The sequence below is a fragment of the Pangasianodon hypophthalmus genome, chromosome 5 (genome assembly GCF_027358585.1).
Source record: "Pangasianodon hypophthalmus isolate fPanHyp1 chromosome 5, fPanHyp1.pri, whole genome shotgun sequence".
Taxonomy (NCBI): Eukaryota; Metazoa; Chordata; class Actinopteri; order Siluriformes; family Pangasiidae; genus Pangasianodon; species Pangasianodon hypophthalmus.
In genome coordinates, this window is record NC_069714.1 from 9,627,456 (window position 1) to 9,639,218 (window position 11,763).

Sequence of the window (11,763 nt, forward strand, 5' to 3'; positions counted from 1 at the left end):
ATGTATAGTTAGACGTTGGAAATTGTAAGTTACGAGTTACGGATTGGTCGATTGCAGCATATGGCCAACTGCCCACTGAGGTGTGTGTGTGTGTGTGTGTGTGTCTGTGTGTGTAAAACAGTGATAGAGCAGGACTGTGTGATCTAATGAGTAGTGATCAGAGGTGACAGGCAGCTGATGGTCTGGGTGACATCACTCACATTACTTCAGCCAGTACAAGCTTGATACAGGCTGTTAGCATGCTGCACTCAGCTGATCCTGTGGCTGACGTCTCTAAAGGGCCACCAGTCACACACTCAAACCCAGCTTTAAGGTTAGTGTAAGAATCACTGACAGTTTCTTTCTTGTAATTTATTATTTCTGAACAACAGTGACATTTGTAGTATATGATCAAATTCATTAAATCATAGGATAACCTTGTCAATAAGCAAAAAAATTGTATTATAAATATACAATAAGCTGATCATATGTGAGTGCAATATTCAAAGGATTATTATTCAGTACAAACCAAGTGACAGTATCTAGGAGACAGCAGCACCCACAAGCAAATATCAAAATATCTTTATACTTTAACATGGGTGACAAATCTAGGGTCATTTTAGTGTGCCATTAAGTTTGAGGAGAGTTTAATATTGTTTATTAATCACGTAGGTACATTGTCCCGCCCCATCCTACTACCAACGGCTGGGGCACTCATGATTGGTCGATACAAACTGTGATTGGCAGGAACAAGCTGTTATATGATTGGTTGATGCAACAAGTGACGTCCAGCGACTCCGCCTGCCAATGTTATGCGCTACAGCGGGACGGAAAAGAGAAGTCCTCTGGCGCCCTCTGGCGGACGATTACAAACCCTGCAGTTTGTGGCCATCGGTGTTTCTGCAGTCGGCACAGCGCCTGGCTGCATTACAGCCGGTATTGTTTGTAGTACATGGTGCTGGAGTGGTGGGAATGGAAAAAAATAAGAAATTTAAAATTAATCTGGACGATTCTGCGTTCAACAGAGAAAGAAGTCCGGTTAGTAGCGTGTAACTTGGCTTGAATACAGATTCATAATTATAACTACAGCAACACAAGCCTGTTAACTATACTTGTTTGCTAGCTAGCTAGCTAACTATGGTCCTTAGATAAGCGATAGTATTACACAGTATTACACAGTCGTAGCCACAGCCACACCGTTTGCAGAAGGCTGTGAGCATGTTGTACTGAAAGTGAGACTGAACATGGTGTTCACTGATATAAATTAGAGCTTGAGGTTAACAGCAACTGACATGTGTGGTTTCTCTTATGGGCACATAATGCACTCTCCTCTCTGAAAATGCATATTTACTTAGTTATTGTTTGGCTGATTGCATCTTTTGCAGGTAATTCTCAAGAAACTGTGCATTGTGTAATGTGACTCGGTGTGTTTATGTATGAAAAGTGATGGCTCAGTGGTTTGTCTACTTATATGTGATTTGTTATGAGTTCAACTACTGGCACTGCCAAGCTTTTCCTAAGCAAGGTCCTTAACCCCACAACTGTTCAGTAGTATCCTGTCTAAACTGTATGTTGCTTTGTGTCTGTGTGTGAAATATAATGCAGTGTGTTCTAACACATCTAATATGCCCACACAGGTGGCCTCTCTTTTCAAGCCCTCTTCCAAAGGAGGCAATGCAGAGACCTCGACTACCCACAGTGCACCTCAAGCTGGCGGCCAGCCGCTATCCTATGCCGAGTTCGTTGTTCAGAGCAAAAGTAGAGCTAAAGAGAGACCTGGGCCACAAACAGGAGATCTTCCTCAGGATGTGCTTAGAGCTGCAGGACAGAGATCTGACGTCGCTCTCGATTGTGGATCAGTCACAAAACCTTCCACAGACGCTGGGAAAACTCAGACTAGCACAAAAGGGAGAAGGAGTCCAGAGCCAACTATAGCAAGATCAGAAACCTCTGCGGTTCCAGGAAGGCTGGAGGAGGATCTGGGACAAGGGCAGAAAATGGACGAAGATCAAAGCACAGAGGAATGCACTGTTACACCACAGGCGATAGGGTCAGGGAACAGCATTATCGTCAGCCCAAGACAGGTACAGTAATGTTTCATCTGTCAGGATCATACAGTGAAAATATGATTCTGGATAAGATAGATAAATCTGTTTCTCAGATGTAAGAAACTGTTAAAAATGACTTTGCCATAAGTGAAGATTAGATGCTATGCATGTTTAATGTAAGACCTCACTGTTCACATATGAGTGTGTCATTTTATCCTACAAATTATTTTTGAACAGTGAGGTATGATTCATCCCAAACTACCTACCATTTGAAAATATAGCTTATTTTCCATAGTTATGGCATTGCAAGGTTCTAGTTGCCAATTGTGATTTTAAGATATTGAGCAGTAAACCTTTGATCCACAATAATACCAAAGTTGATGCAGCCTACTTTTTTTTTTTATACCTTTAACACATTTCACATTTTTGTTTAGTGGCACGTATATAGAATATTTGAGACATTAAAAAAAACAATATAATTCCAAGATCATGTGAGCGCATGTGAAATTATAGTTCATGTGGCATGTTCTGTTTTACTTCACATTCATTCTGTTTGTGTGTGGTCATACCCTTCTATGTACAGAGAGGAAACCCTATTTTAAAGTTTGTCCGGAGTGTGCCGTGGGAGTTTGGAGAGGTGGTGCCTGACTATGTCTTGGGTCGAACAACATGCGCACTCTTTCTCAGGTAATGGGGTATGTGTGTGTGTGTTTTCAGAAAAGTTCCAGCCCCAGCTAAGTGTGAAACCACAATGCAACCTTCATGCTTTTGCAAAGAAACTTGTCAGAATTGAGAAATAGGGTTATGAATAACAAGAAGAAAGCCCACACAAACACAAACTTGAAATGTTATGTGCAACTGTATTGATAAAACCTAAATTATTTTGATTCAAGTTATAAAAACGATAATCTGATAATCTGTGTGTGATTTTTCAGTGTGCGCTACCATACCCTGAACCCAAACTACATCCATGAGCGGCTGAAGCAGCTGGGCCAAGCATTCACACTCCGAGTGCTGCTTGTGCAGGTTGATGTGGTGAGACTTTGTGCAGTACTAATCATATGCACATGTTGTCCTACTATCAGCTAATAGCAATACACAGAGGTTTCACATTTAAGTAGAAATATTTCAGCAATGTGTATGCTAAAACTAGAAGTTTTCCTCTAGAACTGAAATATGCTTGTCTTTTCTATGTATCTAAACCAGACATAGCAACCAGTTATAATGTTTTAAAGTCTAGTTACAACCAAAAATGAAAAGGAAGAAAATCATATTCAATCATATTCAGTGATTTCATTCTAATTTCACTGAAAGACACTGCATCTAGCTCTACATTTATAACTTAATCAACTTATGGAAACATGACATTACTGCTAAATTTTAAAGAATATTAAGTTTACAGTAGAAAAGTAGGATTATCAGCATCATCCACGTCAGTCTCTGTCTCATCACCTGAGGTAAAATCACACACAGCATTTAAACCTGATATCATCTGTTCAGAGTGTACAAGTGGTCTTCTCTGTTCTGATGATGATGTGATGGTACAGAAGCATTGCATACATTTTGACAGCCAGTATCTGCTTACATATTGAATTGATTAGGAATTATTTATTCCATTGTCCATCTACATCTTATACACACATGCACTGTTGCTGTCTGTTATTATTTTTTCGCTTTTCCAGCCCTCTCTGCCCAGCATGCCCTTGGGATCTTCTTATTCTATTTATTTCTAAACCTATAACTTTTCATCTGTACTTCAGTGTTGTGGTCCTGAGAGCTTTATTAACACCGTTTTGTTCTTTGCCATTTAAATAGAAAGATCCTCATCATGCACTGAATGATCTTGCTCGAATCTGCATCATGGCTGACTGTACACTTATCCTGGCCTGGAGGTGAGCTCAGCAAACAACTTACTAGCCTTACAGTGTGCCACATTGCTCTATCACATACCACAACCACAAAAACACAGCACTGTACAGTATGTGTTTGTATATTTTCTAAAGCCCTGAGGAAGCTGGCCGTTACTTGGAGACGTATAAATCTTACGAGAAAAAGCCTGCAGATCTGCTTAAAGAGCAAGTAGAGAAAGATTACCTGTCTAAGGTCAGAATGCACCAGCAGCAGCACTCACTCACTATGATCTCTGAACACACCGCTCTTGGATAACTTTTTTTTTTTTTTTTTGGTTTGGCAGGTTACTGATTGTCTGACCACAGTGAAGTCCATCAACAAAACTGACGCTATTACACTGCTGTCCACATTCTCTGTAAGAACTCCCTTTTAATTTTCAAGCTTTTTATTAGGACATGCTGTGAACTAATGAACCTGATTATAATACCTTCTCTCTGTTAAATAATATTTTAATGTAAAACATATATTTATGTGTCTTTTTGTTCATATATGTACACTATTGGTCAAAAGTTTGGGGTCACTCAGAAAATGTCACATTTTCCAAGAAAACTTGTATTCATCAGATGAGCTGCAAAATGAACAGAAAATGTAGCCAAGACATTGACAAGGTTAGAAATAATGATTTTTGCTTGAAATAAGAATTTGGTCGTTCAAATTTTGCTTTTGTCAAAGAGTCCTCCCTTTGCAACAATTACAGCCTTGCAGACCTTTGGCATTCTAGCTGTCAGTTTGTTGAGAAAATCTGAGGAAATTTCACCCCATGCTTCTTGAGGCACCTCCCACAAGTTGGATTGGCTTGATGGGCACTTTTTACAAACCATACAGTCAAGCTGCTCCCAAAACAGCTCAACAGGGTTGAGATCTGGTGACTGCGCAGGCCAGTCCATTGAGTGCTTCTTTTCTAGATAGTTCTTGCATAGTTTGGCACTGTGCATTGGGTCATCCTCCTGTTGTAGGAGGAAATTGGCTCCAGTCAAGTGCTGTCCACAGGGTATGGTATGGCGTTGCAAAATGGAGTGATAGCATTCCTTGTTCAAGATTCCTTTTTAATCATGTATAAATCTCCCACTTTAGCACCACCAAAGCACCCCCAGACCATCATCTTTCCTCCACCATGCTTGTCAGGTGGCATCAAGCACCCCTCCAGCATCTTTTCTTTTTTTTCTGCATCTCATACATGTTCTTCTTTGTGTTCCAAACATCTCAAACTTAGATTTGTCTGTCCATAACACTTTTTTCCAATATTTCTCTGTCCAGTGTCTGTGTTCTTTGGTCCATGTTAATTTTTTTTTTTTTTACTGGCCAGTCTCAGATACAACTTTTGCTTTGCAATTCTGCCTAGAAGGCCAGCATTCAGGAGTCGCCTCTTGACTGTTTACGTTGAGACTGGTACTTTGTGGGTACCATGCAAAGAAGCTGCCAGTTGAGAATCTGTGAGATGTCTGTTTATCAAATTAGAGACTCTGATGTACTTGTCCTCTTGCTCAGTTGTGCACCGGGGCCTCCCACTTCTCCCCTTCTATCCTGGTTAGAGCCAGTTTGAAGAGAGTAATATACACTGTTGAATGAAATATTTAGTTTCTTGGCAGTTTTTCACATGAAATAGCCTTCTTTTCTTAGAACAGAATAGACTGATGAGTTTGAGAAGAGAATTGTTTTTTCTGGCCTTTTTGAGTCTATAATCGAACCCCCAAATGCTGATGCTTCAGATACTCAACTAGCCTAAAGAAGACCACTTATGGTTTTCAGCTGTGCTAACATAATTGCAAAAGGGTTTTCTAATGATCAGTTAGACTTTTTACACAATAAACCTGGATTAGCTATCACAGTGTGCTATTGGAACACAGGAGCGGTGGTTGCTGAAAATAACCCTCTTTACTCCTATGTAGATATTCCAATAAAAATAATCAGTTTCCAGTTATAATAGTCATTTACAACATTAACAATGTCTAGACTATACTTATGTTCAATTTAATTTCTTTCAAAACCAAGGGAATTTCTAAGTGACCCCAAACTTTTGACTGGTAGTGTATACTGTGTGAACCTTAAGCATCCTTTTCCTGTTGAATTATGTTCTCTTTAGTCTTTGGGGGGCATCATTAATGCATCAAAGGAGGAGCTGGTGCTGTGTCCAGGACTTGGGCCACAAAAGGTTAGTTCCAGTGTGTGTGATCAGAGTTTCTTTCCAAGCAATTTTTTTTTTTTTTTTTGGTGTACAATTTGTAGTTATGCAAATTATTTTTCATTTAATGAACTTTCATTTAATACACTCTGGGCTCAATTGTCTGCTTTATTTAGGCGAGAAGACTGTATGATGTGCTTCACCAGCCCTTTCTGAAGTCTAAAAAGAAAGAAAGCACATGAGACGCGGACTCCAAAAAGAATCATGCATTCCAAAAAAAGGAGCCTCCCATCTTTAAATGCACATCACAAGCCCATAAAACCCCATAGGATTCTGATGCTTACAACTCTGACTGCTTGAGTGCAGAGGATGGAGGGCTGTGAGAGATCTATAGAGATCTCTCTCACATCAGGCCTTCTCTCTGGATCTAAAAAAAAAAAAAAAGGCTCTAAGGAGAGTTTGAGTGCTCTTATGAGCCTAATGATCTGTTTTAATTTCAAAATTATGCATCTGGAAAAATATATTTTTATATAATTCTGTGCATTGATACAATAAAGATATATTTTTGTAGCAAGAGTCAGTTTTTAAAAAGTATAAAACAAAAGATTCCATGCATAGTATAATACATAGTATAACACCTTGGCATCTACATAGGATATACAGTTCACACCCTTGTTAAAATTGCAGGTTTTTTCCACAGGTTTATGATAGGATTTAGATCTGGGCTCTGACTGGGTTATTCCAAAACATTGACCTTTGTCTTCTGAAGCCATTCCTTTGTTGAACATGAGATTGTTGTAACATGCAGGGAGTGTACTATGGTGCCCAGTTTTTTTTTTTTTTTCTTCAAAACTAAGAACTAAACTAGTTTTTAGACCTTTATGTTAATGCATAATAATGGTTTCAAAATTACTGGCACCCACACAGCTAATATATGGTAAAGCCTACCCTGGATATAATAAAATGAATGTCAAATAGCCTTCTCCTTTTATGTCTAACAAGGATGGAGACACTTGTAATAGGATCTTACATATTACATTTCAAACTCGTTAATATTCTTCAGTATTGTGCATGTTTATTCCTCTTCAATTTAGCCACATTTTTCCAATAGGTTTCAAATCAAGAGACTACACTGTTCATTACAATATATTATTTTGAATGTATGTAGGGTGTCCTTTTCGTTTTGAAAGATCAGTCAATGGTCAAGCTTTTGGGATAAAATGACCAGGTATTTAGGGTACTTCGTGATGCCATCAGTTTTCACAAGGGCACCTTTGTGACCAGAGAATATTTCAACTTAAAAAGTTTAGGTGCTACATTTTGTGTGTTTTTGAAGTTTCTTGCACTTCTTTTATTGTTATGAAGGTGGCAGTCTGAATAGCTCATTTTGAAACTTGACAGTGATGGGAAACACTGTGCTTTGGGTTTTCTTTCCTTCCCTCAGTGTCACTCCTTTTTTAAAAATAAATAAATATATATATAAATAAATAAATATCCATTATTAATATCCACACCACCACCTTTTCAGGTGTCTATACAGACCATAGCTGCAAGCATATTATAGTGGGGGGTGGTGACTTTACTATGGTAACTTTTAAAAACTATTTATTTATTATTTTATTGTGGTTAAGGGTATTGTGTGTATAGTATATACATTATGGCAAAAGGGATGTTACATTTTTGGAACTTCATATTTGAGCAAAGCCAACAACTACTATGAAAGCAAATTTTTTTTTTTAGAAAATAATACCATAATTAAAAATGTTCTTTGGAAAATTTATTTTTGTATTGCAAATGTATTGCATTGATCATTTGAGTAATTGTGTCAAATATTTATTGCAAGCATATTGTCCCAATATTTTAAAGAGTGCCAGTATTTCTGGAGTTAACTATATAATCTATGCCTAAAAATAATTAAAAGACTTCAAGCTAAAGTTCAATATTATCTGTAACTGTTTTTTTTCCCTCTAGCAAATAATGTCCTCACCAGTTGTTTCCAATCACCTCTAGTTTCATTTTTAGTCATTTCTAACACCTCAAACCCCTCAAAAGATCCCTGTGTGTGTGTGTGTGAATGGGAACTGTGCATGCACTGTGCACCGTGTGCGGTCAAAAGTGTGTGAGATTTCAAAGCCCCTACAGGGGAGGGGCTATGATTGAAAGTTTGTTTAAATGTAAAAGAAAAGTGGTTTGGTGTACAGTAGACATGTTCTTCAGCATCTCTCTCCTTGTGCTTTCTGTCCTACATTTGTGTGGTAATGTATTCTATAATTTTTTACACACACACACACAGTGTGTGTAATAAAAAAATATATATATATATATATATATATATATATATATATATATATATATATAAATTTTTATTACACACATATACATACACACACACGTATATATATATATCATATATATACTCATGTTTGTTTTCTCAGGGGCAATGGAGAGTGGTATTATTGGAGGAAATGAAGCGAAAGCACACTCCCGACCCTACATGGTGTCTGTTCAGATTAACAAAAGACACGTGTGTGGTGGTATGCTTATCAGAAATGATTATGTGCTGACTGCAGCCCACTGTGTAGAGTATGTTTTTTGTGCTTTTGTACATGTATAAATACTATGTTAGCATTTTCAGTGTGCAGTAAGAAAATATAGTAAAATCTAACCTGCATCATCTGTGACACCAGCAACACTGGAAAAGACCAACTGGAAGTGGTACTAGGAGCTCACAACATCAATCAAAAGGAGCCCCAGCAGCAGAGAATCCAAGTACAGAAATACATCAAGCATCCCTGTTACAAGCAGGAAGAACGTCCAAATGATATCATGATACTGAAGGTACTTCTTTCTACTTTCACAGTATTTGTTTTTGATCATTTCATGCATCCAGCTCTCAACGCAAACACCACCTAACTAATCTGTTACAGCTGAAGTCCAAAGCCAAGCTGAATAATGCTGTGAAGGTTACTGCTCTTCCTAAGAAGAATGAGAACATTCCAGCCCTTCAGAATTGTTCAATAGCTGGCTGGGGCAGGACAGAACAGAACAGCGCTGAATCAAGTGTCCTACGAGAGGTCACACTCAAAGTACAGTTTAACTTTGAGTGCAGAAAAATTTGGGATGACAAATTTTATACAGACAGCATGATCTGCACTGTGTCTGATGGGAAAAAAGCTTTTTGTCAGGTATTGCAATGTAGCATTCACTAAAGACAATCAATCTCCAAGTCAAAAGTTGTACATTGTAAGAAAGAATAAAATATAACAGGGTGTGCTGCTAAAGGAAAATAATTAGTGGGTGTGGTGTGATGTGGCGTCAGTACTATCTCAAAGTCATAAATCAAAGTGGATTATTTTCCTATAATAGCATGTCCTAAGATGTTTTATTCCTCTTATACCACTGCAATTTGCCAACATGTAAAATTATTAATTTATTAATCAGCATCGCATCACACTTTTTATAAACTTGGCTTTTTATAGCATCCTAGTGTCAAAGCATAAATAATTTTTGGATTTTTATTCTCTTGTTCTCTCTGCAGGGTGATTCAGGGAGTCCTCTTATGTGTGGAAATAAACCACAAGGAATAGCTGCATATACCTTCCGTGAAAACTGTTTAAACCGCAAGTATCCAGAGGTATATATGAAGATCTCCTACTTTCTTCCATGGATTGAACAAGTTATAGGCTAGAAAGTGAACACAATGGAAGTAACCACAATCCAATAAAATATACATTGCATATACAAAATGTGTGTCTTCTCTTCTATTGTGTACCTCTCTCATGGGCATTTACTGTATGTTATAAAGTAAAAATGAAACTCCAGCATCCTTTGGTAAGTAAAAGAAAGCTAGTTGTCTCATTAAATTATTACTATAGTGAAACATTTAAACCAAAACAAAAAAAAAATACAAAACTAAACTATGCAGTCTCACCCACACTATAGTGTGCTACAGGTCTGATGCAGAAATGTAGTGGTGGTGGGTTTGATACACAGGAACAGACAAAAAGCCACACGCCTTCGTTTATACATGCTCAGTCACTCTCAAAAGGGGGGGGGATAGATAAGCATGAGCTATGAGTTATTCTTATAGTTGCAATTCTATTTGCAACTATGAGAAAGCTGATCAGCACTGGGTTCTACACAGATATTTTTGGAGTCTTGCACAGCTTCGGTTTTTAAAATATTCTTCTATTTAAAGCAAACATTTGCCATCTACTACGGCCTTCTGCACCTCTGGGTTGTGGACCACCTTGAAGTTGAAAGGTTGTAAGGATAGATACCCAAGCGATCCGCACATTGGCATCCTTTATGGTCTGGAGCTATTGGAGCAGATGGTTACTGGAACAGAGGGGCATCTCAAAAAGTAATATCAGAGGTTGAGGACCATCTACTTGATGACCAAGCACTCCTTCTCCTTTGTACTGTACATTCTCTCCCTTGCTGTGTGCTTCCGGCTGATATAGACAAAAAGGCCCCCAACCCACTGTCCGATGTCTCAGTCTGAAGAAGGAAAGGAAGGTAGAAGTCAGGCGAGTGCAACCGCATGCCCCCAAACAAAAAAGAAAAAAGCTTGAAAAAACAGGCAAAAAGCCTGTTCATACAGTTCCATCCTTTGTTTAAGATCTGGTGCTCCCTTGTTATGAGGCCAGTCAAATGAGTGATGACGTTTTGCTCTTGGGTCCAGAACGTACTGTATTTAATTTTGTTTTTACTGTTTGAAGATTCCTCTTCCCAGTGTTTAAGGATGGTAAATACTGGTATGAATCAACTTAATCCCTAATAATTCATATATCTTGCTTAGTGTCTGTGACATGAAGTGATTGTCAGTCAGAATCTCTTTCAGATTCTGCAACACTGTATGTGGAGATACGCTAAATGGTCAAAAGTTTGTGGACATCCGACCATCACATCCATAGGTGCTTTTGAACATCCCATTCCAGATTTAGTCAACCCTCCCATCTGGATGCAAGCTATGGAGCACCAAGGCCAAGTCTTCCAGAATTCAGAACCGTTTCTTCTGGCAGGCAGTCAGGCTGCTGACCAGATCTGCCTGACGGACACATCTACTCTCAGGCTCAGCCCTATTCTCATGTATTGCACTACCTACTGCAACCAGCCACTTTACACTTCACTCACTTTATATGCACAGACACTTTAACACTTCAACTTATACACATTGTCTGCACATCTGACAATATAAAATTCGCTAAAGACTATGCCATTGTCCACTAAGGACTATGTCACTGTAACAATTCCCAAGTTCGGGGAAGGAATGAGGAAGCTGGAGGCAGGCTTGAACACCCAAAAGACGCTTTTATTCTTTACTTTCGCTTTCAGCGCTTTTTATTTTCTTACTTTCATGCACACAAGCGCACACACAAACACACACACAGACACGGCTTGGTGCTGGTTACTCATTCTCTCTCAAGGCGCTCGTCTCTGTGAGCTCTCTAGTCTTTATCCCCTGTCCCCTCTGAAAGGCAAACAGACTCTCAGCCAACTGCGCCTCCAGCGGACCACCTCGAAGGTAGATGGCTAAAGTGCCAGATACCAACGAGTAATCCACGCATTGGCATCTTTCATGCGGTGGAGCCACTGGAGCAGAGCATGGTCAGAACAGAACGGGAATCCCTGTCCCAACAGATAGTACTGGAGGGTGAGGACCGCCCATTTGATAACCAGACACTCCTTCTCTATGGTGCT

At 38.8% G+C, this 11,763-nt stretch overlaps 2 protein-coding genes across 2 annotated transcripts; both read left to right on the forward strand.

Moving 5' to 3' along the window:
• The first annotated feature begins 200 nt into the window (after nt 1–200).
• ercc1 (excision repair cross-complementation group 1) lies at nt 201–6,630 on the forward strand. The gene is made up of 10 exons (XM_026913178.3): nt 201–313; nt 652–1,017; nt 1,617–2,063; nt 2,611–2,714; nt 2,963–3,062; nt 3,843–3,919; nt 4,031–4,130; nt 4,222–4,293; nt 6,022–6,090; nt 6,237–6,630. The coding sequence occupies exons 2-10, from the start codon at nt 787–789 to the stop codon at nt 6,300–6,302; spliced, it is 1,266 nt and encodes a 421-aa protein (XP_026768979.3). The 5' UTR covers nt 201–313; nt 652–786; the 3' UTR covers nt 6,303–6,630.
• Nucleotides 6,631–6,765: 135 nt separating this feature from the next.
• LOC113526278 (granzyme F) lies at nt 6,766–9,899 on the forward strand. The gene is made up of 5 exons (XM_026913179.3): nt 6,766–8,315; nt 8,496–8,643; nt 8,748–8,898; nt 8,988–9,245; nt 9,599–9,899. Exons 1-5 carry the CDS (start codon nt 8,135–8,137, stop codon nt 9,746–9,748), a joined length of 888 nt encoding a protein of 295 aa, XP_026768980.2. The 5' UTR covers nt 6,766–8,134; the 3' UTR covers nt 9,749–9,899.
• Nucleotides 9,900–11,763: the final 1,864 nt, after the last annotated feature.

What these genes read in the sequence shown, in the direction of transcription:
- ercc1 (XM_026913178.3), top strand. Translation starts at nt 787, where the DNA reads ATGTTATGCGCTACAGCGGGACGGAAAAGAGAAGTCCTCTGGCGCCCT. An exon ending in TTATCGTCAGCCCAAGACAG is followed by an intron (nt 2,064 to 2,610) that starts GTACAGTAATGT and finishes TTCTATGTACAG; the next exon opens with AGAGGAAACCCTATTTTAAA. An exon ending in TGCTTGTGCAGGTTGATGTG is followed by an intron (nt 3,063 to 3,842) that starts GTGAGACTTTGT and finishes CCATTTAAATAG; the next exon opens with AAAGATCCTCATCATGCACT.
- LOC113526278 (XM_026913179.3), top strand. Translation starts at nt 8,135, where the DNA reads ATGGGAACTGTGCATGCACTGTGCACCGTGTGCGGTCAAAAGTGTGTG. An exon ending in TTCTGTCCTACATTTGTGTG is followed by an intron (nt 8,316 to 8,495) that starts GTAATGTATTCT and finishes TTGTTTTCTCAG; the next exon opens with GGGCAATGGAGAGTGGTATT. An exon ending in ATGATATCATGATACTGAAG is followed by an intron (nt 8,899 to 8,987) that starts GTACTTCTTTCT and finishes AATCTGTTACAG; the next exon opens with CTGAAGTCCAAAGCCAAGCT.